Source organism: Phocoena sinus, chromosome 6 (assembly GCF_008692025.1).
Source record: "Phocoena sinus isolate mPhoSin1 chromosome 6, mPhoSin1.pri, whole genome shotgun sequence".
Lineage (NCBI taxonomy): Eukaryota > Metazoa > Chordata > Mammalia > Artiodactyla > Phocoenidae > Phocoena > Phocoena sinus.
Genome location: NC_045768.1, coordinates 12421898 through 12447821, shown reverse-complemented (window position 1 = coordinate 12447821; position 25924 = coordinate 12421898). Strand labels below are relative to the sequence as shown.

Here is a 25924-nt window from a genome sequence, read left to right as displayed (position 1 = left end):
GATTAAGTATCTGCAGTGCCACAACTTGCTTTTTTTGTCTTAACAGAATCTTCTGTACATCTTTTCATGGCGATCTCATTGTTTTTGTGCCTGCAGAAAAGTACCGTTTTGAGATGGGTATAATACAGATGAGGAAACTGGGGTTCAGAAAGTTAAGTACTTTGTTCAGGGTCACAGATTAGTAAGCAGAGGAGTCATTATTCAAATTGAATCTGTTTCCAAAGCCCATATTCCTGCCACACTATCACATTGCTTTACAGGCTGCTGACCTGGAACCTCCCTCCTTCTAGCTCGGTGGCCTCTTTGTCTAGCTGCTGTATCGCTTTGTGGATCTCGTACCAGGGACAGTGTGTATAAGGTGCACATTCTAGGAAATATTGATAATACCCTTTTCTTCCATAAGTCGCATACATATAAACCTTTAGTGATGGTGAAAGAAAAAAAAATCAGAGGAGACCGCCTAATGACCTCATTTGGGCTGGGGCAGCCACCAACTGCATTTGAGCAACTGTAGCTGCTTTTCCAGCCCTTTTCATGCCCGCTGCCTGTTCGCCATCGCTGCTTTCCAGGGCCGTTCATTCATTCATTCTGCTGGAGGACTTCCAGCACAGTACGTTGTTTCTCTCGACTTCCAAGCCTGGCGAGCCTCCCTGCAGTTTTAGGATGGCTGCTTTCTCTTCACCCAGCCTGTGGCTTTTTAGGAGAGCTTCCTACTATTCAGGTCCCAAGTGTGTGGAATGGGAGCCCCCTCCCTGCACAGATGTTCTGTTTGAAACACACAAGGAAGTGCAATCAGGAAGCAAGAGCGGAGCGTGGGCTGCGGAGAAAGTTGCCATCAACACCTGTGCAGAAGCTGCGCCCAAAAGGACAGACTCCTCCTCCCCCTGCCCCTCTTCTGTTGTCACCCTTTGTGTCCTGCGCCTACTTACAGTACCTGGCAGTTGGCCGCTGGAGATCAGCTCACTGTTCTACTGCCCACCTGTAGGGACTCGCTTTCTCCTTTCTCCCCGCTGTGCTTAGACTTGTAGGGGAGCCGGCGGAGTAGCAGTGAACTGTGTGTCTAAGCAGGCCTTAGTGAACGAGCAGTGCTCTCCACGTCACTGCAGCTAGTAAGATTGGCTGCTTAGATTTGTCTAGCACCAGCAGGGAGACCTGGAATTCACGAATCAGGCTGCACTGGGCTCAGATCCCAGGTCTACCAGGAACTTGTGTGGCCTTGGGCAGGTTACTTGATCTGTCTGAGCCTCCCTTTCCTAATCTGCAAACACCAGGTAATAAGACCACTAATGTCATAGGAATGATGTGAAGGTTCGCTCAGCTAATGCACAAAGTGTTCCTCGTCTCAGAGCTTGGCACGTGGGAACAGCTCTGCAAATGTTAGTCATTGTTATTCTGATTGAAGGGGAGCAGATGGCACTGGGGCTAGAGGACTAGGCAGTTATCCGTGGGCCCTTGCTGCGATCATAATGTTTCCTCCTTCTCTCCCTATCTTGCTTTACTTTCTTCATAGCACTTATGTGTCGGTTTATAGACTTACGTGTACTCTTTCTCTCCTTCACTAGAATGTGACTAGGCCAGTTTATTTATCTCTTGTTAAAATAAAATACAGTGTGTGTTTGCGAAACAGAAAAAAACGAATGTGAGTAGGTGGAGCGTCGTCAGTTTGGTTCATTGCTGTATCCCTAGACCCTGAAACAGGAGCTAGCGCGTAGTAAGGACAGTAATGCAGTCAGTGTGCCCACTGCTGCTCCAGGTGCTATTTGTATACTAACTGCTATATTCATAACAATCTTTTGAGGTAGGTATGTCATTACCCCTATTTACAGATGAAGACGCTGAGTCACAGGGGAGGGGAGTTCTTTGTGCCCAGTGTTACACGGTTAGTAAGGGGAAGGACAGGCGTCTTTCTCAGAGCCTGGGCCTGTAGCCACTCTGCTCTGCTCTCTCTCTCTAGTGGGAGACTTCACTATTATTTTTATTACTGATCTGATTGACAGCTTTTAAAATAGTCAGTACCTACACATGCAGAATTCTTTAACCATCATCTGTCATTCGCTGTTAACACTAACTGTGGAAGAAGAAAGGTAACATTTTTATTACTCCCCCCGCCCCCATTTACAGGTGAGCAAACAATAACAGACAGTGTTTCTTGAGCAGGTCACCATGACCGGCACATTTAGTAACTCTTTTAATCCTTACAACAATCCCATTAACTTAGTGGTATTATACACATTTGACAGAGGGAAACACTGAGGCATAGAGGTAAAAGTACTTGCCCAGGGCCATACGTCTAAGCAATGATAGATCTGGGCCTCAAACCCTGGCAGTCTAGCTTCAGAGACTGTTCTAAACACTTCAGTAAACACCCTTCTTTGTGATCTAGGGAGGAAAAGTTAATTGTCCACAGTTACCCAGCCTCTGAGTGGCAGAGCTGGGAGTGGAAGTCAAGTCTACCTTGACCGCCAAACCTGTGCTCTTTGTCCTGTACACGAGAGCTGAGGTAAGAGTTACCTCCACATATCCCTGGACTTGGGTTTCCAGCCTTCTGTGGTGACAGGGAAGGAGAACGTGAGTGACTTCATCAAGGTCACCCAGCTGGGAATGTGGAGCTGTGACCCCTGACCTCAACCTCGTCTCTCTTTCCATCATGCTGGGCTGTATTTCAGGATGGCATGTCTGGTTTAGCCAGGCCTCAGTCACAGGACAGGCCTTTGAAAGCAGGTGCCCACTTGTGTCCCCAGAGAAAACCGAAGGTACTGCTGATGGTAGAAGTCCTTCCAAAGTGTGTGTGTGATTTCCTTTGGGCTAGAAGGACATCTCGTGTCTTTATGGGACATGTAAGACAGGCTGGTGAGCTGGGGGTTGGGGTAGGGTGGGGATGGGGGCTGGGAGGAAAGAGGGGAGGGAGAATTGTGTCCCTAGGAGCATAGGAAGTCTGGCTGGGCTACACAAACAAAAACATTTCCTTCGGGGCCAGCGGCCCCAAGGCATTGGGCAGCGCCCATCAGCAAACAATAAAGCAGGGCATGTGTCTGCTGCTGATTGCAGGCCGATGCGCTGTTGGCGGGGAGTCTCCCAGCAGCCCAGTGTGGAGGCGGGCAGCAGGCTTTCTCTTGGTGGAGCTGTCAGAGATGCGCTTCCACGGGCTGTTTGTTCCCTGGAAGTGGGGCACCCTTCTCCCTCAGCCTCCTGCCTCCCGTGGCCCCCATGCCCGCCCTCGCTCTTCCTGTTCTGCCCCTCACTGCCCACCAGCCACTCAGTAGCCTAAGTTCCTAGTGACTGAATCCTTTTTGACTGCCTTCTCCCCGAACACTTGCATCCTGTCGTCCCCCAGCCTTGGAGATTCTGTAGTAAGGAAAGTGGCCACCCCGTATTGGGCTGCTGCAGTGCATACACACTGGCCATGTGCCGAGCCCTTGCCACCATCATTTCATTTAATCCTTGCTTCCACCCTCTTGGTAATATTCTTCTATTTTACACATGAGGAGACTGAGTCAGAAGAAGTTGAACAGCACGCTCACGGGTCTGAAGCTAACAAGTGGCAGAGCAGAGATGCCAACTTAGGTCTTCCTGGCTCTAACGTGTCCTTTCTACCTTTTTAAGTCCCCTTTAAGTGACCAAAGATCCTTTTGAAGTCTGACATACTATATTGGGCAGGCCAAAAAGTTCGTTTGGATTTTTCTGTAAGATGTTAACGAAAACCCAACCAAACTTTTTGGCCAGCCCAGTAACTGGCTTTTACTGTAGTTGCCACGCTGAGCGTAGCTTCCTCTGATGTACACCTGATGAATGGCTTTGCACATGTCCCGTTCTCGTTGAAACCATAGGAAGTACCATTTCAGCTGGGGGGACTCTCTGCTTTGTGAGTTACCAGAGGGACATGCGCCTCGGCTTGTTGTTCATGGGAACATGCTCAAGGAATTTTGCAGGAAGCCCCCATCCAGGATGTTACTGGAAGACCCGCCTGATGGAGTTTGTACAAACAAAGTGTGACCCTCCCAGCTCAGCCAAAACCCCTGCCTTATTCGGGGAGGCTCTCTGACCCTGGCGGAAGAGGCTACTGTCTTCATCATCCAGCCGAGAAGCCACTACAGGCTAGGCCCTGAGCTCCCCATCCGCGGGCCTAGAGGCTTCTGGGCAGACTTTCGCCATATCCTTAGATCTGGTTTGTACATTGGTTTCTGCACAAAATACAAGTCTGATCACGTTTCCTCTGCCTCACTCAGACGTCTGTGATATTCCATGTTGTTCTTAGAAACAATCTACTAAGTCTTTTTCTCTCCTTTTTTCCTTTTCTTTTTATCGTGGTGAGATATACATTAAAAATCTACCACTTCAGTTATTTTTGTTTTTGTTTTTTTTTCGGTATGCGGGCCTCTCACTGTTGTGGCCTCTCCCGTTGCGGAGCACAGGCCCCGGACGCGCAGGCTCCGCGGCCATGGCTCACGGGCCCAGCCGCTCCGCGGCATGTGGGATCCTCCTGGACCGGGGCACGAACCCGCGTCCCCTGCATCGGCAGGCGGACTCTCAACCACTGCGCCACCAGGGAATAACTGCGCCCTCAGTTATTTTTAAATGTACAGTTCAGTGGTATTAAGTACGTTCACATCGCTGTGCAGCCAGTCTCCAGAACTCTCTTGGTCTTGCAAAACAGTAACTCTGTAGCCATTAAACAACAACTTCCCAGTCCCCGATACCCCAGGTCCGGGATAATCGCTATTTTACTTTCTGTCTCCATGAATTTGACTATACCAGGTACGTCATATAAGCAGAATCATATAATATTTGTCCTTTTGATTCTAGCTTATTTCACTTAGCATAATCTTTTCAAGGTCTATCCATGATGTAGCGTGTACCAGAACTTCCTGCCTTTTTAGGCTGAATCGTAGTCCGCTGTGTGTACCTACCCCATTTATGTGTCCATTCATCCGTCAGTGGGTCTGCTAAGCCTGAACACGGCATTGAAGGGCCTGCGTACTAGTCTCGCCCTTGCCAGCCCTGCTGGCCTCCGCACTGGGCATAGTCTTTCTCTGCTTTCTGTGCTGCAGCCACACTGCCTTTCTTCAGTTCCCCCAGAACTTTACCTGGAAAAAGGCCTTTGTTTTACACGGGCCATTCCTTCTAGTGGGAATGATCTTCCCTAGCTTCTCCACTCTTCTTCGTCTTAACTTGAATATCCCTTAACTTAAATATCGTCACACTTTCTCCTGGAGTCCCACAGGAGAGCTTGCTCAGCCTCCTTTCCCCTGCTTATTTTCATGGAGCTCAACATGTCTTTATTATGCTTCTTACCACTGTAACTTATTGATTAATTGTGCATGTGTTTAATGACTGCCTTCCATGCCAGACTGTAAACTCACTCTGACATAGTGGCTGGAATGCAATAGGTGCCCAGTAAAGAGCTGCTGAATGAAACTACAAACTAAGTGAACGAATTAACACCAGAAAGAGAAAAGTTCATGGCTATATGCTGGGAACATTTGGATTTTTAAATGTACACAAGATGTTAAATTACTAGTCAGATCTCAAAAAGTCATCTTGCTGGAGCACAGATTGTTTGCCCTGTCATCTCTCTGTTGATAAAAACTTCCATGAATAAACTGTTCATTATTTGAAGATGCCTCCATAGTTGCCAAAACATAAACAATAGCAGCAAAGGCAGCTTACATTTTCTGATTGTTTCTATCAGGCTTTGTACTGTGTACTTTCCATATATTATCTCACCTAATCCTCACAAGATCTCTGAAAGGTAGATGCTGGGGGTTTTGTTTGTTTATTTTCAATTTCTGTTTCCAGATGAGAGGACCAAGGCACAGAGTGTTTAAATCGCTTGCTTAAGGTCACTCAGCCAGTAAGTGGCAGGTGCAGAAGTGGAGGGGCATCAGGGTAGGATGGAGTACCATCCCCTCCCCTAGTGCCCTTCCCCTCATTAACTGAAAGAGCTTTTTATCCATTTTATAAATGGGGCCTCTGCCTTGCTTTTCTTTGAAGCCAGGGTTTTGTGGCTAAAGAAGAATTTGAAAACTCCAGGTCCACAGAACAAATTTGACCCTGATGCACCTTTTTCAGCCTCATGCCTTCCTGCCGTTACATCTTCCACTGTGCTTCTGCCTGGAGTGCCCTTTCCTTTCTTCTGCAGCTGATGAGCTACTGTGCGTCTCTGGGGCATTTTCCAAACCTTGAGACAGAATGAGCTGTACTCTCTGCATGCTCCTCCTGCAGAAGGCCTGTCCATCCGTCCTAGCAGCAGTCGTGCTCTTCCTAAGTAGAGGTTGACAAGTCTGTCTACCCTGCTGGACTGAGCCTCTGGAGAAGTTGGACCAGGCCCACCTCGTCTCTGGTGCTCCTCAGCCCAGCCCGGGATCTGGCAGGGAACCCCGGGGCCTCAGCCAGTGCTTGATGAGTGAATGCATGCCAAGTGCAGAGCCGGTGCTCAGAACCAACCGGCTGAGCCCAGAGCCTGGAATACAGCTAGCCTGTACTCACAGAACCTGTGAATGCGAGACGGAGACGATCAGATGTATTAATCACTGGTTTGGAAAGGAATTAAAATATTTCCATAATATAGTATGTTTCTTTTCTAAGACAGATGTGCCCTCGTTGTTTCATGAGGAAGTAATTAAGTGTGTTTGATTAAAACATTCATAAACACGATCAGATTTATTCAAGGCTACTATATGCTGCTATCTTTATTGTTGGTACTTTATATAATGTTGTGTGTGCATCCCCCAATCACCCTGTAAGGTGTTCTTATTATCTTCATTTTAGAGATGAAGAAACTGGGGCTGAGAGAGATTAATTAGCTTGCCCAAGGATAGCCAGCTTCTGAGTGATAGATACAGGAATAAAATGTCTGTCTTGACTTCAGAACCAGTGCCTTTCCATCATCCTGACTGCTTCTGATCTTGTAATTTGGATACCTTCAGCTCAACACCGGGAACCAGCATGCAGAGATGCCTCTCTTCTTCTCAGCCCTTCCTGTGCCTGGTGTCCCCTCCCCCTCCCCCCCTGCCCCCCCTCCCCCCCCACCCCCGCCACTGCACTCCCCTCTCCATTTCCTTAGAATACTACCTCTGTATTTGCATCCTGAAACTGAAACATTTTTGTCAGTGTCAATAACTGAATACTATTATATATGGAAACTGGTGTTAATAGTATAGTAAGGTCACATTTACATTAATAAATATAAAAAATACACTTTATTAAGGCCAAATTACATATATTATGAATTTGTTTTCTTTATACAGCCATTTATTCTTAAGGGTTTTTTGAGTCCCAGTTTATGTATTTTTGAATGTGTGATTTTTTTTTTCTCCACGTTAATTATAACAATGTAGTGAAAAGGAAGTTGGTCAGATAATTTTTTTATTTTATTAAAGATTGTCTAAAAAGCAGGCTACCTATTTCAAGTTACATATGAAATATAAGATTGAAATACTTCTCTGTAGAGAAGTTAAAAGGTTTCTTACAGACTTAGATGCATTTATTTTCTGCCCCTCCTAGTATTTCAGCAGGATTAAGTTTTTTGAATCAGTGGATCAAGTTTTAATTTTCCTGTTCCTTCCTTATACTGACATATGCTTTGGCAGAACAAAAAAGAGACCTAAACATGTCAGCATGATTTTTGTTCAATGAATTAAAAACCATAAAAGTAACAAGATCTGATCCAAATCCCTAAACTCCTGACATGGTGGTTTTGTCCTTTTCAGTCCCAAGATTCATATTACTGACTTTGAAAAAAGCTTTGTGCCTGGAAGCAGAAGTTACGACAGCAGCGCATAATTTATTTGAAATAGATTGCAAGGGGTAGGCAGCATGGAGTCGTGGGAAGAATACAGGCTACAAAATTCTGGATTTGAATCCCAGTTCTGTCAGTCAAGCCCATCTGTGTACCTCAATTTCCTCATTGGAAAATGAGGGTTTTAGAATCTAGTTTGATAAGTTGTGAGGTTCAGCGAGGTAAAGTACTCATCTGGCATTGAGGGGCTCCGTAATGGTAGTCATCGGGATTCTTTTTATTTTGAGAATGTTTTAAGAATTTTGAGAATTCAAATAGCTGGATCCAGAAGGATTTATTTATCATGTAGTTGTCCACTTTGTCCTCAGAGCTTATTCGTTCTCAAAATTCTTTAATTTTTTTTCTCGTCCTATCAGGAAAAAAATACCAGGTAAATGCCACTAAATCTTTAACACCTGTTTGCCACTGTTTCGCACAGAACACATACCCAGAACTTGGGATTATCTTACTAAGCCGAAACCACGTAGATTTGAGGATCAAGAACCACATGCCAGTGATCTCCAGTTCAGGACCGAGGAGGCAGAGGAATTTTTTCGTACTAAGACCATTGGCTTCTGAGACAGGCCAGCCTAGGTTTGACTTTGTGCAAGATAACCAAACTTCTTTGGACCTTATTTTCTTCATCCATGAAATGGAGTTCATGATCTTACAGGACCCTCTGTGATACAGCTCTCCAGCCTCTTTTCTTGTTACTCCCTTCTCTGTTTCTGTGCTCCAGTCAGTCCCTCACATGAACATGATCTCGTTGTAACTTAAAGCCTTTGTACGATGCTCTTTCTTCCTCCTGGAGATCCCTACCTGTATTGGCAACTTTGCCCTCATTCTTTAGATCCTTGTGGTGTATTAGTCAGGATAGGATGGGCAGTGCTCTCGTAACAAGCAACCCCCAAATCTCCATGGCTAAAACAACAGAAATTTATTTCTTGCTCATGGTGCATGGGGCACTGTTCATCATAGTCTCTCTGGGGCCTAAGCCGATGGAGGCTCCCTCCCAACTTGCACTGTGGCCAACAGAAACAAATGTGGTGCAGTGCACGCTGGCTTATAAACCTTCTGCCCTGAGGCGACACCCATTCTGCTCACGTCTCACTGGCCAGAGCAAGTTGCACAGCCACACCGAACTTCAGAGGGGATGGGGAAGTGCATTCCCACTGGAAGGGATAAAAACCAGAATATTAGTGAACAAACCTAATGACTACCATGCTTAGATATTATTTCCTCAGGAAAGCCTTCCCTCCCCAAACTGACCCCTCCCCAAACTCAGACACGCTCTATTGTAAAGGTCTGTTTACTTAGCTCTCTCCCTAGCTAAGCTCCCTCAGAACAGGACAGAGGTCTGTCACCTTCATCGTAGCACACTCTGTGCAACCAGAACTCTGACAGGTGGTAGGCACTCAGTGCGCACACGACCAAGAAATGAAGGCAGGACGAACATGCTAGACCACTTTGCTGGCTTGCTGTGATGATTAACTGTGAAATAGGAAGAATAACTGCCTCATACAGTTGTAAGGGTCAACTTACAAAAACTTATAAAGTGCCTGTCGCAGGTGTTTACAATAGCCCTTCAATGTGCTCGTTGTTGTTACTATGATGAGGATATTAATAGTAAAAATAACTGACATTAAGCATTTTTAATGTGCCAGACACTCTCATGGGTACTTTATGGAAGTTAACTGGTGCAGTGGTTGTGTCTGACATGTTGTGTCTGGGCCAGTGTTGAGGTGATTCACAAGTAATTTGCTATAATAATAGTTAAGATTCTGAAGGTTGCTGCTTATTTGTTTTGGGTGATTTAGTGGTAGAGAGATGATGCTGTTTCTGTAGCATCATCATCCATTAGCACTGCTTTCTTTAGCTGGAGACAAAAGGGTGGAATTATAGCTAATAGTTGCTTCCTTTTATTGAGCACTTAAAATGTGCCAAGGTCAGTGCTAAACAATATACACACATCATCGCATAATCAATCTTCACACCACCCATTTAAGTCAGGTACGGACCATCCCCGTTGTACAGATGGGAACTCTGAGGAGGGGAAGTCAGCTATGCATCTGGTATGGGACATGGCCAAGATTTGACTTCAGGCCTGCCTAGACTCCCTGGCTCATGCTTTTAAGCAACACTCTTCTTACTGACTGTTCTCAGCTATCTCACCAGGAACTCTCCTTGACCTTGAGCATCCCCATGGGCGTGTGTCAGGAACGTGAAGACCCTCCACCGGCAGAGAGTAAAGTTACAAACTGCTGAGCTAGTGGGCAAAGTGATGTTGAATTCTTGGCTGGCTGTTAACATGTGGGATGATTTTGTTGAATGTTCTTTGTCTTTTATCAGAGTAACCAGGGAGCACAGGGAAATGCTGGTGAAACTGGCTAAACAGAACACCAACAAGGCCAAAGACTCTTTACGGAAGGTTCGTACCAACGCAATGAATAAGCTGAAGAAATCGAAGGATAAGGCCTCGGAGGACACCATTAGGCTCATAGAGAAACAGGTACTGTTGCCAACAGATGTAGTGCTTATGTATCTGACCCAGAAGATCACGTGTTCATGCCTGAAGTGAGGAGAATGAAAATGGAATACTCCTAGTTCTTTCACTGATGGGATCGGTATTGGCTGAGTCTCTGTTCTGGACCTGGCCCTTCACTGGACCCTGGGAATAAGGAGGAGGAGAGGTAGCTGCTGACCTTCCACTGTGTTCCAGGCTCTAAGCTGAATGCTTTACAGCACTTCATTTATCCTCATCACTACAAAGCTGTGAGGTGGGTGGTGAGGAAACTGAGGTCCACAGAAGGTAGATAACTTGCCCAAGGTCACACTGCTGGTAAATGGCAGCAGTGGGATCCAAATCCAGCAGACTGATCTCAGAGGCTATACTCTGATGCTCTCCTGTCTATGCTTGGTTGTCTGGTGTGGAGAATTGGGGACTTGGCCCTGTTCTCAGTGTGCTGAGTAGTGGCACTTCAACAAGTCTTAAAGGAGCTACTGGAGTGAAATAGTGAGAGGCGAGGGGGAAATGTTGAACAGCATATGTAAAGGTATGGTGATGGAAAAGAACACCATTCAGTTAGATAACCGAGGCTTGGACCCGGGATGACACTGGGAATGGACAGAGAAGACACAGTGGCCAATTCATAGCAGGTCTTGTATACCAGAGTGAGGAGTCTGAACTTTAACACGTCCAGAGGTTCCCACATTGGCTCTGCATCTTTATCAGTCATCTGTGGCCACAAGAATGCCATGTAGCAAAGTACCTCAAAACTCAGTGATTTATATATCAAGCATTATTTCTTATTCTTGTTTCTGTGGGTCAGCTGGGATGTAGCTGTTCTAGGCTGGGCTCAGTGTACTACTTTCCTTCAGATCTTGGATGGGGCTCAAGTCTGCTGTACATCTCTCCAATCTTCTGGAGTCAACAAGCTTCCCAGGGCATCTTTTCATGGCAACGGCAGATGCCAAGAGCCCAGCTCCTCAAGTACATTTTAAGCACCTGCTCTTGTCACAACCCACAGGCCAAGCAGATCTTACGGGCCAAGCCCAGCACCACTGGGGCAGGGAAGTATATATGTTCATGGAGGTCTGGGGGGAGGAGTGAATACTTGTTGAACAATATTCTAATCTAATCTATCATCACAGCATTCCAGTCACTTGAGGAGCTAATAAAAATATGTATATCCTCCCCTCCCCTCCCCCTCCACTCCCAGAGACTGAGTCAGTGAGTCTGGGGTGGCGCCTAGGGGTATGCATTTTAAAATGCTCCCCAGGTAATTCTGAAACAGGAGCTCCCTTGAACGATTATTTTTTCAGACAGTGGGGCCTCACACTTGTGTTCAAAAGATGACTGCAGTGGCTGGGTGGAAAACGGATGGTAAAGGGCAAGAACGGAGGCCCGGAGGCTGTTGCAGAAATCCAACCAGGAAATGATGGTGGCCTGAACTTGAGTGGTACCAGTGGAATTAAGATGGGAAGATGGGGACTTCCCTGGCGGTTCAGTGGGTAAGACTCCACGCTCCCAATGCAGGGGGCCCAGGTTCGATCCCTGGTCAGGGAACTAGATCCCACATGCTGCAACAGAAGATCCCGCATGCCACACCTAAGACCCAGCACAGCCAAATAAATATTTAAAAAAAAAAAAAAAAAAAGATGGGAAGATGAATTTACCAGTCTTGAGAAGACAGAAATTTTAATGTTCAGCATGATATCAAGGGCTTTCCCAAAGCCTCCTCGTCCACAATAAAAGCATTATCTTAGGAAGATTGAACAGGAGTGTGGGCAGGATGGGGAGTAAAAAGGGAAGATGCGGGAGGCTAGGAGAGCCGTTAGGGGCTCATCAGGAGGGGGCCGTTAACTGGCTAACTACTCCCTTCTCTTAGACTCGCACTTAGAATGCTAGTCGTCGACCAGGCCCAGCAGTCACCCAGGGGAGAATTTTAGATGGATGCCTGGCCCACTCCTGCATTTTCTGATTCAGTAGGTCTGCCTAGGAATGTGCATTTTTAAAGAACTCCCAGATACGCGAAAGCAGACAGGAAAGGTAGTGACCTGGAAGCATTGCAGCATACCCCTGTAACGGCACCAGTGTTAGAAAGACGTGGTTCCGCACTTGATGTCTTATAACCTTGGAGAAGTTACTTGACTCCTTGGAGTCTGTTTCCTCTGTACAAAGGGCTTCGTAATTCCTCCCTTGAAGGGTTGCCCTGGGATGCTAGAAGTACCATTAGAGTAGGTGACACCAGCCCCTCGGAGTGCCCTTCCTGACCTCTTTGATCCCTCCTCTTTGCCTGCATTAGCTCACAGAGGTTCAGAGACTAGCCCGGCCTTTTCTGAGCACTGCCCAGGCCTTGGAAGAGTCTAGCTGGGGCAGCTCCATGTCTATCTCCCAGGGGATTCCATCGCTGCAGTTGACACTTGGCCTTTGTGTTGCTTCCTGGTGGTGAGCCTGTGGACCTCTGGGGCCTGTCAGGCACTCCTCACTCAGCAAGTCTGGGCATCTGCCTCAGGGACCAGAGCCCACGCTCCTTGAAAAAAGAAAGAATGATCAGATATCCAGCAACCTCCTTTTTCTTTTTTTTGTAATCTGTCTTCTTGTACTTTTAAAAAAATTATTGAGGTAACATTGATTTATAATACTATATGTTTCACGTATACAACATTATATTTCGACTTCTGTACACACTACAGTGTGGTCACCACCAAAAGTTTAGTTTCCACCCATCACCATACAGGACCCCCTTTACCCATTTTGTCCTCCTCCCACCCCGCTTCCCTCTGGTTACTACTAAATCCATTCTCTTTATCTGTGTGCTTGTTGTTGTTTTGTTTGATTTGTTCACTGATTTTGTTTTTTGGGTTTTTAGTTTTATTATTTTTTTACACCAGCACTCTTTTTTTTTCTCTTTAAATTTATTTATTTTTATTTTTGGCTGCGTTGGGTCTTCGCTGCTGCACGCGGGCTTTTCTTTACCTGCGGCGAGCGGGGGCTCCTGTTCATTGCGGTGCGCAGGCCTCTCATTGGGTGGCCTCTCCAGTTGTGGAGAACGGGCTCTAGGCACGTGGGCTCAGTAGTCGCGGCTCATGGGCCCCAGAGCGCAGGCGCAGTAGTTGTGGCGCACGGGCTCAGTTGTTCTGCGGCGTGTGGGATCCTCCCGGACCAGGGCTCAAACCCGTGTCCCCTGCATTGGCAGGCGGATTTCTAACCACTGCGCCACTAGGGAAGCCCCTATACCAGCACTCTCGATAAAACCTACTTGACAAAGATCTCGCCCAAAGCCTTCACTCATTAGCACCTGCCTTTTCACCTTCCTCTTCAGATTAGATTTTTTATTCCATGCTTATTACTGTTGATTATTATTATTTTCCAAAATGAAAACAACTTTATTAGTTTTTTTCTTATACTAAACTAATAGATGTTTAGTGTATATTAAAAAATTAAGGGCTTCCCGGGGGGCGCAGTGGTTGAGAGTCCGCCTGCCGATGCAGGGGACGCGGGTTCGTGCCCCGGTCCGGGAAGATCCCACATGCCGCGGAGCAGCTAGGCCCGTGAGCCATGGCCACTGGGCCTGCGCGTCCGGAGCCTGTTCTCCACAATGGGAGAGGCCACAAAAAAAAAAAAATTAAGAAGAAAGTAATTGGAATCTCATTACCCAGGGATTACCCTTGTTAACATATTCTTGCAGGCCTTCAAGTTATCTCTGTAAACGCATATGTAATATTACAAGAAAAAGGATCATACTATATATATTACATGATATATCCAGTGCAATAATCTTTATTATTTAAGATATTATCACTTAAATATTAGTTCTTACCATTGTTGTTAATAACTTTATTTACTGTCATATGGTTAAAAGTTTGCAAGAGAAAATACTCAGTTGGGACTTCCTGGGGGTCCGTGGTTAGGACTCGACACTTTCACTTATAGGTTCCGGGTTCGATCCCTGGTCGAGGAACTAAGATCCTGCAAGCCATGTAGTGTGGCCAAGAAAGGAAGGGAAGAGGGAGGGAGGCAGGGAGGGAGGGAGGGAGGAAGGAAGGAAGGAAGGAAGGAAGGAGGGAGGGAGGGAGGGAGGGAGAGAGGGAATACTATTACTGTTTTGTGCCTAACCTTTATGGATTTTTTTTTCTCCACATATCTGAGTAAAGCCACTGTAATGATGGTCATTCTTATTCTTTCATTCAGATAAGTGTTTTCTTCATCCCACACTGGAGGGATATGTGAAACAATGTTAACATTTTTGGTAATGCCTTCAAATGGGGATCATTTTGTTTAACTTCTTACAGAAAAGCTTGAGTAAAGTAAATATTAATTGTCTTTTTGCACACTTCATTTTGTTCTTTTTCCCCAACAGAAGGCACCGATCTGGAGTTTTGGGTGTGATTTTTTTTGTTTTTATTTTTTATTTATTTTTTTTAAATAAGCAAGACAGGGGCTGATTGTTGCTGATTGTTACTTTATCAAAAAGTTTTTTTAAATGTATTTGTTTACTTTGTTTCTGAGCAGTGTAGGCTCATTGTAGAAAATGTAGAGAATTCAGAAGACTGTTCTTAAAAATGGAGAAAAATTCACCCCATAGTCCCACATTGGGGGATGTTTCTCCTTCCCCCTTCCCCTTTTTTAACTACATAGTTGTTAACATGATTGAAAACTTATAGTTTACGTACAATTTTGTATCCAGCTTTTTATTTCTGTTTAGCATTGAGTATTAGCATTTTCTTTTCCTTAAAAAAAGTCTTTGTAAACAGCCTCATCCTGATGGTTGCAAAATAGTCCCTCTTGTGGTTATACCATAATTCGCTTTCATAAGCCCTCTTGTTGAACATTTAGTTTGTTTAAACATTTTTTGTTATAAATAAGGTTGCAGTGAATACTTTTATAGATAAATCTTTGTTGAAATGACTTCCCTAGGGTAGAGTCTCATGTGTGGAATTATGGCATAAAGGGGCCACATATTTTTAAGGTTCTTGATACGTGCTGTCTAAATCACTTGCAGCGTGTTTAGAATATGTATATTTTTAAAATTTTTTGCCTTTCTAATCCCTAACACTTGAACCTAGAATTTTTAATGTGAACTTAAAATGTTGCTCATCTTAGAAGTATTGTTTTTACTTCCACACTCCGCAGAAAAGATTTATTCTTTCTATAAATCCATAAACCTTTCTAGAGGATAATGTAGTATATACCAAAACCCATACAATTTCTGATTCATTGACTTAGGGATTTATTTAAAATAAGTTATCAAGGGCTTCCCTGGTGGCGCAGTGGTTGAGAGTCCGCCTGCCGGTGCAGGGGACACGGGTTTGTGCCCCGGTCCTGGAAGATCCCGCATGCCGCGGAGCGGCTGGGCCCGTGAGCCATGACCGCTGAGCCTGCGCGTCTGGAGCCTGTGCTCCACAACGGGAGAGGCCACAACAGTGAGAAGCCCGCGTACCGCAAAAAATATAAAAATAAAAAAATAAAGTAAAATGAAATAAGTTATCAAGAATCTTATCTACAGCAGTGTCCATTGATGTATTATGTATAATAGGAAACTAGAAACTGTCTAAATTTCTGATAGTGGGAAAATAGCTTGTTTTACATCCATTCACTGGAATCTCTATATATAGACAGTTATACTTTACAGATACAGTAAATGCTTTTGGAATATATTTTTTTTAAGGTAGGTTACACTATAATATTCCATTTTTATAATGAAAAAGTATCATGTATGTGAAAACGTTGGCAGCTTATTTACTTCAGAATGTTAATGGTGGTCATTTGGATTATGAACAATTATAATTTTATTCTTTGTGAAATTTTCTTTTTTTTTTAATTTCCAAAATTCTTTTGAGTCAGATTTTTTTTAAACTGTATTATAAAAGTGTTTCATCTTTGGTATATAAGAATAAAAGGGTTCAGCTGTAGGTCCTATTCCTGCAGTCACGTCTGATCCCCACCTCTCCTCTACAACCTTCCCAACCCCCAGCCCAGGCCAGCTCTGCTGAAGAAGGACCGGGGTCTTCCCACTTGGGACTCTGACATCTGTCAGCCTGCTGTTTCACCTTCACTTTAGTTTGCTATAAATGGGTCTGCTGAACATTAAAGCACTTGGCAGAAACCACCAGTAAATCTGGCCAAGATCCTTTCACTGCCGCTTTTTTCTGAGAAACAGAGCCGCTCTGAAGTGAAGCTGGGTGCTAGTGGGGCTGAAGGGCTCCTAGCAGACTGTGCAGGCAGGCAGGCAGGAAGGCTGGACCGAGTGAGGCAGTGGGTGGGAGCAGCACCCACCGGCACTGTGGGCGTCCTGAGCTTTGCTACCCAGGCCTGCCCCAGGGGTGTATTGTGTGCTGTCACCCGTCTCCCTTTTCTGTCTCTGCCTTTCATTTTCCTGAACATATAAGGAGCCAGCGTGATGATGATGGTGGTCATGACCATGACAGTGATGATGATGTTGATGATGACGTTATCATCTTTACGAGGCAGCACGTTGTAATGGAAAGGGCTCTTGCTCTGGAGTCAGACTGGGCTGGATTCGAATTCTGGCTCTTTCACTTCTCAGCTGTTAAGGTCAGCAAACGGCTTCACCTTTCTGGGCCCGTTTCCTCATCTGTAAAGTGGGAGAAGTAATGCGTATCTCACAGGATTGGTAAGAGGACCAAATGACACAACACACTTTCAAGTAGCCAGTATGGTTGCTGGTCTTCAGTAATTGCCCTCTTTGCCATCCTACTCCTGTCTCTCTCAGCCTTATGGCTTTGAATATGGGAACGGGATTAACTGTTTTAATGAGTCTAGCACAGCCTCCCTTGAATGAGGAAGGACTAGGCCAGGTTATGTGGGCTCCCCAGAGGGAGTAGCAGCATTAAACTGGCAATCAGGGTAGGTGAGTTCTGAGCCAAGAGCTCACCTACCCCTGATTTTTTATGTGATCTTGGGCAGGTTAGTTGACATCTATGCCTTCGTCTACTCCTCTGTAAAATGGGGATAATACCTGTCCCACCTTCCTTATAGTATAGGTATGCAACGTTGTTGGATTTGAACGAAGTAGCAGAGGACAAAACATTTCTGCATGGTGTGAACTACTGTCAGGTAAAATCATTAATATTCACAGTATATTAAAGGGAGACAATAATAGTATTTCATACATTTTGAGGATTAAGTGAAATAATGCATGTAAAGTTTTTAGCCCAGTGTTGGGCTCCTAGTAAATAGATGCTGTTGTTGGTGTCCTTGTTGTTGTTAATCATCGTTATTTTAAGATGGAGAAGATGAACTTGCAGGTGGACTGTCCCAAGGGCACTTTGTGCCTACAATACGGCAGAGAGTCAGTAAATATTTTCATCAATTGATTAATTTGAAAAGAAGTCAGAAAGTGATAGTAAAAATCAGAGTAACACAAGCAACATTTGCATAGCAAATAACCAGTTTAAACGTACTTGTATATTCATGATTTTGTTTAACCCTCACAGTTACTCTCTGAGGAAGGGAGTAGCATCCCCATTTGAGAGATGAGGAAACTGAGACTCAAAGTGGGAACTTGCACATTGTCACCCCACTGAGAATTTAACCCATGACGCATGTTATCAGATTGTTCCTGTAGGTACTCTTCTTCCCCCCCAGCCCCAGTCTCTGGCCCCAAACACCATTTTTCCAGAGGAGGCTTGCAGCCCTCGTTCCTGGCCATCCCAGGCTGCCACCCTGCAGGTGCTGAAGTGCTGCTGGGCACCACGCCACACCCCATGCAAGGCGGCTGCTCGGGGTGGGGGCACAAGAAGCCTGCCAAGGGTTATTGTCGGCTGAGTGAGGAGGCCCAAGCGGCTGTTCCAAGCTGGTCCTGTTCCGGAGTGCCCAACAGCCCCAGTGGAAAGCCTTGTTCTCCCCACTACAAAATATGCAGCTGCTGCTATGGCAAGAACCTGGCTGTCTCCCTGCCTGGAACCAATTGCTCCAAATCCTTTCCAGTGCATTTATTTCCCAGTTCCTGGCCAGGGCCTGTGGTCTGCAAATAAAGATGTCACACAGCCGCTGTGCGGCTGAGCACACAGATCCTGGGCACCACGCAGCCCCCTTCAAAGCTTCCTGCCTGAGGCTTCCTGCCTGAGGTCCCTTTAGACATGAGAGGGAGGCTGCAACACTCACTAAATTCTGTATTGTGTTTTGTTTCTCATTCTTTGAGGGAGTATATGTTTATTGCAGAAAATGTGGAGAATATAGAAAAGCACAGAAAACTAATAATGATTCATTTAGCAAATATTTCCTGAGCACTTGCTATGTACTAAGTTTTATGCTAAATGTGACAGATACCGACATGAATAATACATTTCCTGTCTTCCCATCACTAAAAGATAATCACGATTAACATTTTGACACATTTTCTTTTAGTTTAAAAAACGTGTATTTTTAACGTATTTGAGATCATTTCTACTATGTATATACACATTTTGTATTCTGCTTTTTCTTTAATTCAAGGGTAACATGAGCATGTTTCCATGATATTATAAATAATATCTTGAAACATTATTTCTTTTTCTCTGATTACAAAAGCAATCCAGGCTTGTTATAAAACAGACATTTCAGAGCTATATACTGGAATGTTATTTATATTTATACCCTCTCCATGAGAAATAGACAGTCTTAACCCTTTTTAACAGCTGTATGTATTCAATTACACGTGCTGTCATTTTAAATTTTCTGATTTATGATTATAAGCTTTGGTATATATCTTTGCATATAGAACTTAAGAACATTTTCTCAGATTCCATTTATGTGGTAATTTCCCAGTTGAGAGAGTTTGGGGTTAAAAAATGGTAATAAGAACATTTGCATCAATTTGAATTCCTATCGGTGATATGTGAGTTTATCCATTTCACCATAGCTCTGGCATTGAATATTATAATTAAAAACCACAACATCAAATTTTGTTAACTATGGTAACTAAATTATGTCTTGTTTTAATTTGCACTTCTTCAGTGTCTATTGAATTTTCCATGTTTGTTAACCAGAGGTACTTCAGCTTTTTTCAGTACTTCTTTTCTGCTTGTCTCTTGGGATCTTAATATTCTCCTTATTAATTGGTATGAGGGCTTTATATAGCAGAGTGTCTGAGGTGTAGGAAATTCTAGATGTTCATTAAGGGACAGATAAGACTGGCTTCTCTGTACTCTGTAATAATAGTTAACTATTTTGGGCTGTGCAGTCAGACTACCTGGGATTAAAGTCTGTCATTGCTGCGTTCTAGCTGTGTATCCTGAACAAGTGATTTTAACTGCCTCAGTTTCCTCCTCTGTGAAGTGGGAATGATAATACTATCTCATGGTATCTATTTCTTGCTGTTAGGAGTCACTAAGAGTACGTATACAAAGTTCTCTAGTAGAGTGCCTGGCTGGGATGCAATCCATGTGAGCTTTTGTCACCATTATTATTTCCCAGATAACCTTTCATAGTTCTGGAATATTTCTTCCCCTCCCCTTCTCAGCCCCAGTTATCAGGTTGTCTCATTTTGTGTTTCTGCAGATCAGCCAAATGGCCGACGACACAGTTGCAGAGCTGGACAGACATCTGGCAGTGAAAACCAAAGAACTCCTTGGATGAAAATCCCCCAGGGGCCAGCCGTGCTCCCAAGCCCAGTTTCTAGTGGGTCCCATGGGTGGCAAATTGGCACCTCTCTACCCCATCCACACGGAAGGCTGTCCCCATGCACTTGTCAGTCCTTGGAAGGCCAGCCTTCCAGTGGGACACTGTTGATTCCCTTCCTCCTGTCCCCTGTCCACCCCATCTGCTCTGGACCTTCTGGCCTGGGTGGCCCTCAGAGAGTCTCTGTTGCTGACAGAGGGCCTTTCCTCGGGCCATTTGCCTTGACTGTGACATCACCGAGCTGTCAGGGCCATTGGCAGGCTTGGCACTGCCTGCGCCTCACCTTGGTAGCCTCCTTTTCAAACAATTAGTCAGGCCCTGTCCCCACCTTTGAACTCTGCTTGGGCCAATGTGGGCCTTCACCTGTGCCTGGATACCTTTGCTAGAGGCCCATTTTCTAACCAAACAATAAAATCTACATAAATTGATTGGAAGGAATAACAACCGCAAAGGAAAGGATGGACTCAGTCTGAATTAATGATCTCTGAGTACCTATGTGTAAGCATCCAGAGCAGTGCTTTTGCCTCCGAGTCATCACACGTGCTCTTCTCTCTGCCTGGACCATTCTCCCACGCCTCACGTGGCTGGTCCTGTTCATCCTTGGCTCTCAGCTTGGATAGCATTTCCTTGAGGAAGTCTTCGTTTTTTCCCCCAACCTAGGACGCCTGTTATTGGCTCTTCTAGCACTGTCCACTGCTTTTATCTGAACCTTAATTGTTCTTTTTGGTAATTAGTCTGTATATTTTTAGTTTCCTTAGAAGTTAGCATAGTGCCTGGAACATAGTAGGCGTTCACATGTGCTGTGAATGAATAGCACGTAGTAGCTACTCAACAAATGCTGGCTTCTCTTCCTTTCTTTCTGGTCTTAACAAGGTTATTCTGTCATTTTCTACTCTTGCCTTTGTCCTCAGCATTTACTTGGTAATGAGATCCCTGTCCCCAGAGCCTACCTGTTATTGATGGACAAGTGCTTTATTGTGGCTCACCTTTGGGTACTAGGTTAAGTTAGGTTCCCCCCCAGTCATTTTTTTTCCTTTGTTCTTTTGTTCATTCATTCATTCATAATATAGCCGTCATGAGCTAGATACAGTTCTAGGTAATATTTTTTTTTTTTTTTTTTTTTTTTTTATGCGTTACGCGGGCCTCTCACTGTTGTGGCCTCTCCCGTTGCGGAGCACAGGCTCCGGACGCGCAGGCTCAGCGGCCATGGCTCACGGGCCCAGCCGCTCCGCGGCATGTGGGATCCTCCCAGACCGGGGCACGAACCCGTGTCCCCTGCATCGGCAGGCGGACTCCCAACCACTGCGCCACCAGGGAAGCCCCTAGGTAATATTTTTAATCTTCACAGTAAACTCACAAGATGCGTATTATCTCCATTTTACAAATAGGAAAACTAAGACTTGACAATATTAGATAACTTGCCCAAAGTGTTAGAGGGTTTCATTATTCATTGTCAGTCTCATTCTACAGAGAGGGGAGAGCTCAGAGAGGTTAAGATTTTGTGCTTGGGGTTACACAGCTAGCAACTGGCAGACCTGGGAGTCACATTGAGGCCTGATCTCAATTGTGCTCCTCCCACTTCGTCCTGCCGCTGTCCCAAACGGTGAGCACCAACTTTGTGCCAGGTACTGTGCTCTGTGCTGGGAATACAAAGACGGGTGAGATGTGACCCCTGTCTTTGAGAGGTGCATGGTCACTGGCCTGAGCTGCTGTCTATGATGTCTTGGGTGGAAGGTGGGAAGTTTATTCCAGTTCTGCCAGATGTCTGCCTTTAGAGAGGAACCCACTCTGGCAGCAGCAGGGCCTGGCTGCCTCCCTTCGAAGCAGCATCCAAGTTATCATTGCTGTTTGACTCCTCTCAGACTCTGTCCTGTGCGAGAGGTAATAAGGGTTGCACTTCTCCCTCCGCTTGTACTGGCAGAGCAGCTGCAGGACAGCCAGCGGGATTCAAGGTCAGAATTAGGTCAAAGATGAAAGAAGCCAACCATAATCTCCTGCCCCGCTTACCTGTCCTCAGTCCAACCCCATTCACCAGCCCTGAGCAGCCATCACACGATCGGAAGTCAGCTGGGGGAGGGACAGGGATAGAAATAGCAATCAAGGAGCCTTTTTTGGAGTAAGCCACATGGCAGGGGCTTTGCAGCAGTCTTTTGTGAGTGGCCGAAATCCCCCAATCACTGCAAATGTGCTTCTCAAAGATGCAGGATTTTTTAATAAACAGAGGAAATGATAAATTATGTTGTAACTCCACTCCAAAGGCATTTGGTTCTTAACAGCCAAATCCTCTGTAGTCTTTAAATAAACAAAAACTTATTTGGTGAACAGACGGGGGAGGGGGAGTAGGGGTGTGGGAGGAGGCGGGAATGAAAGATTTTCTGTACTTGGGTTCCACATGTCAACAATTTCTCTCCTGTGTGTATGTTGGCCAAAGCCGTATATCATGATAAATGAATAAAGGAAAACCTGGAGCCCAGGGCAGTCAGCTCAGCAAATGGCTTTCAGCTGATTGCTCTATTTCAGTTGACATTTATCAGAGAGTTTCTCTGCTACTCTGTGTGTCAGGCCTGCGGTGGTGGCAGGGACAAGAGTGAGACTACCTGTTTGGATGTGCTGAGGAATGTGTAATGCTGGAGCAATTCATTCTCCCTCCTTCAGTCTCTCTCTTTCAAAAAGAAAAGCTGGGTATGGAAATTCTCACACTTGCCAGAAGAATGAACCACCTCCTCTATTCAGTTCAACAGCTTTCAAAGTCCCACGAAAAATACAGGCCAAAGAGAATTTGAGAACTTTTTTTTTCTGTTTATTTTTTTCTTCTTTCTTCTACGTGTGTGTGTGTTAAAAATACAAAAGAAAGGTATGTGAGAAGTTAAAAGAGACACTTAACACAAGTCCTGAATCGTACTCCCTTTAACAATTAGATGTATATACTTCCAGACCTTTCTCTATGCATGTATAATTTTTAAAAAACAAGGATGGGAACTATTCTGTTCCTGTTTTGAAGCTTGCTGGGTTTTTTTCCCCAGCATCTCATGGCCATATAGCCATGTATGAACAAGTAGATAAAATTCATCCTTTTTCATTGTAATACAGTATTCCTACGGTATTCCACAATAAGGATGTACTGTAACTTATTTTACTATCACTCATATTTTTTTTTTTTTTTTTTTAATCACTCATATTTTTAAAAATCATTTCACATGCATTGGAAGATGTTTCTACTTAAAAAAAAAATTTTTTTTTTTTTTTTTTTTTTTTGAGAGAAAAGAACCCCTGGTCTAAGTTTATCTCTTTGGTAAGTTCTGCTCTTTATCTCTTTGGTAGATTCTAGTCAGCCGCAGACTAATGTATATTAAGTGTCTCTGTGGACCAGGTACCATGCTGAACACTTTACATGCATTACTGCATTTAAACTTCCGAACAGTCCTAGTTTGTGTAGGTATTACTCCTATCTGTGTTTACATATTGGAAAACTGAGGTTCAGAAAGGGTATTTAACTTGCCCAAGTCACACAGGTAGTAAGTGCCAAAGTGAAGTTTGAGACTCAGATCTGACTTCAAAGTGGGCTCCTTGATCAGTGTGCTTCAGTTTGTAAGTCTTCACTGAGCACGTACTCAGAACGCACCCAGCACACTTGTGGGCCCTGAAGGTGATATAAGAGAAGCAGAAAGCTCGCTTTGATAAAACAGCTCGTTCTAGTAAAGGACTGCATGTGAAACAGTACAGTGGCTGGCACATAGTAAACAATGAAGAAATGGTAGCTCTTATGGAGCCAGTAAAGATTACATATTTATACCTCCCCCGTTTGGCAGACTCCTCTAGAACGTGTCATAGAACCAGGGAGAGAGCGGAAAGACCACCCAGCAGTGAATAATGATAATAACAATAGTATTGACAGCCTCAGTAACTAATGCTGGCTAGGTGCTTTTTCATTTTCAAAGTTCTTCTACATCCTTTATCCCGTAGAAACCATTGGACGAAGCTTTGCAATTTCTTTTGCTCTAATAATGGCCGGTTTTCATGATGTGTATGAAAAGGTGTACTCTCTATTTTGGTGGGGGAGTACAAGTTTTGTTACATCTACAGGAAATGTATTTTATAGATTATGTTGTTTGGATTTTCTGTATTTTTACTGATTTTTTTGACCCCGGATGAGACTTGGGCTGAAAGTGGTATGTTTTAGCCTTCTGTTAACAAGCATCTCTATTTCATCTTGCATTTCCTGTAATTTCTGCTCCGTGAAGGCGCTGGTGTGTTGTGGTGCTGCAGAGATAGCCTGACTCTTATCTTCTTCGCCCCATTCAGGGCCAGGAGTCTGAGTTCTGTCTTGTCATATATCAAGATCACAGCCCTTGCTTTCCTTTTGTTTAAGTTTGCGTGGTGTATCTTTCCCATTCCTTTCTTTTTAGCCTTTTGGAATCAGTATTTCAGGTGTACTTCTCTTGTAGAGTTGGGTTTTGTTCTATGAACCATTCTAAAACTCCTTTCTTATTTTTATCTTTATTTTTAATTGTTGTAAAATACACATCACATAAAATTTGCCAATTTTAACCGTTTTAAAGTGTACAGTTAAGTACATTCACATTGTTGTGCAACCAATTTCCAGAACTCTTTTCACCTTGTAGAACTGAAGCTCTGAACCCATTGAACAACTCGCATTCCTCCCCCAGCCCCTGGCAACCACCATTCTACCTTCTGTCTCTATGAATTTAACTGCTCTAAGTACCTCATATAAATGGAATCACACAGTATTTGTCTTGTTGTGACCGGTGTATTTCACTTAGCATAATGTTGTAGCGTGTCAGAATATCCTTCCTTTTTTTTTTTTTTTTTTTTTTACTTTTTTTTTGTGTGTGTGTGTGGTACGCGGGCCTCTCACTGTTGCGGCCTCTCCCGTTGCGGAGCACAGGCTCCGGACGCGCAGACTCAGCGGCCATGGCTCACGGGCCCAGCCGCTCCGCGGCATGTGGGATCTTCCCAGACTGGGGCACAAACCCGTGTCCCCTGCATCAACAGGCGGACTCTCAACCACTGCGCCACCAGGGAAGCCCCTATCCTTCCTTTTTAATGCTGAAAAATGTTCTATTGTCTGTATATATGAGACTCCTTTCAATAGGTGACTTCAACCCGTTTATATTTATTGATAATACTGATATGTTTAGTAGAACCCATTTACTCTTTCTTTCTGTGCAATATTAACACTAGGTGACTTGGTGGGGGTTTTTTGCTTTTTTAAAAAATTTAGTTTTTTTAATATATATACAGCAGGTTCCTATATTAGTTATCTATTTTATACATATTAGCATTAGGTTGAGAAGGGTTGCTTGTGCAGAGAGGAAGTTACTGTTTGTTGAATGAATAAATGAGTGATGATCCTTGTCTCTTATATTCCTTTCTTCTGGTCTCTGTTTTTTGGTTTTTATTTTTAATTTATTTTTGGCTGCGTTGAGTCTTTGTTTCTGCTCGCAGGCTTTCTCTAATTGTGGCGAATGGGAGCTGCTCTTCGTTGCGGTGTGCAGGCTTCTCATTGCGGTGGCCTCTCTAGTTGTGAAGCACGGGCTCTAGGTGCGTGGGCTTCAGTAGTTGTGGCACGCGGGCACAGTAGTTGGTGGCTTGCGGGCTCTAGAGTGCAGGCTCAGTAGTTGTGGCGCACGGGCTTAGTTGCTCCGCGGCATGTGGGATCTTCCCGAACAAGGGATCCAGCTGGTGTCCCCTGCATTGGCAGGCGGATTCTTTAACCACTGTGCCACCAGGGAAGTCCCTAGTCTCTGTTTTAATCCATCCTGTGCTGTTAGGTTAGATCAACCTGAAACACAGCCTTTATGATGTCACTCTTCTACCCCAGAACCTTCCATGGCTCCCCATTGCCTGCTGAATTATGTCCAAACTCTTCTCCCTGGCATTCAGTAACTTCTGCAGTCTCTCTCTTTAGCTGTGATACACCTCCCACGACTACTCTAATAATACAGCTAGTGCCTACGCTGAATGGAATTATTAGCTTTTCTAATATTTTGTGCTGCTTTTTT

The 25924-nt window shown here is 44.5% G+C and overlaps 1 protein-coding gene across 5 annotated transcripts in view; it reads left to right on the top strand.

Moving 5' to 3' along the window:
• The window catches only part of MRRF (mitochondrial ribosome recycling factor), a 57933-nt gene extending 35717 nt beyond the window's left edge, over positions 1-22216 (top strand). The window contains exons 6-7 of one of the 5 annotated variants that reach the window (XR_004350368.1): positions 19782-20997; positions 21228-22216. Coding sequence is in view for 2 of the 5 variants with exons in the window: in XM_032634832.1 (XP_032490723.1) it covers positions 10127-10286; positions 11156-11278 (283 nt within the window). In the remaining 3 variants the exon portion in view is untranslated. Of the gene's footprint in view, positions 1-10126; positions 13070-19781; positions 20998-21227 lie in introns of those variants that run through there. The other 4 variants (XM_032634833.1, XM_032634832.1, XR_004350367.1 and 1 more) reach the window with 4 other exon arrangements.
• Positions 22217-25924: the final 3708 nt, after the last annotated feature.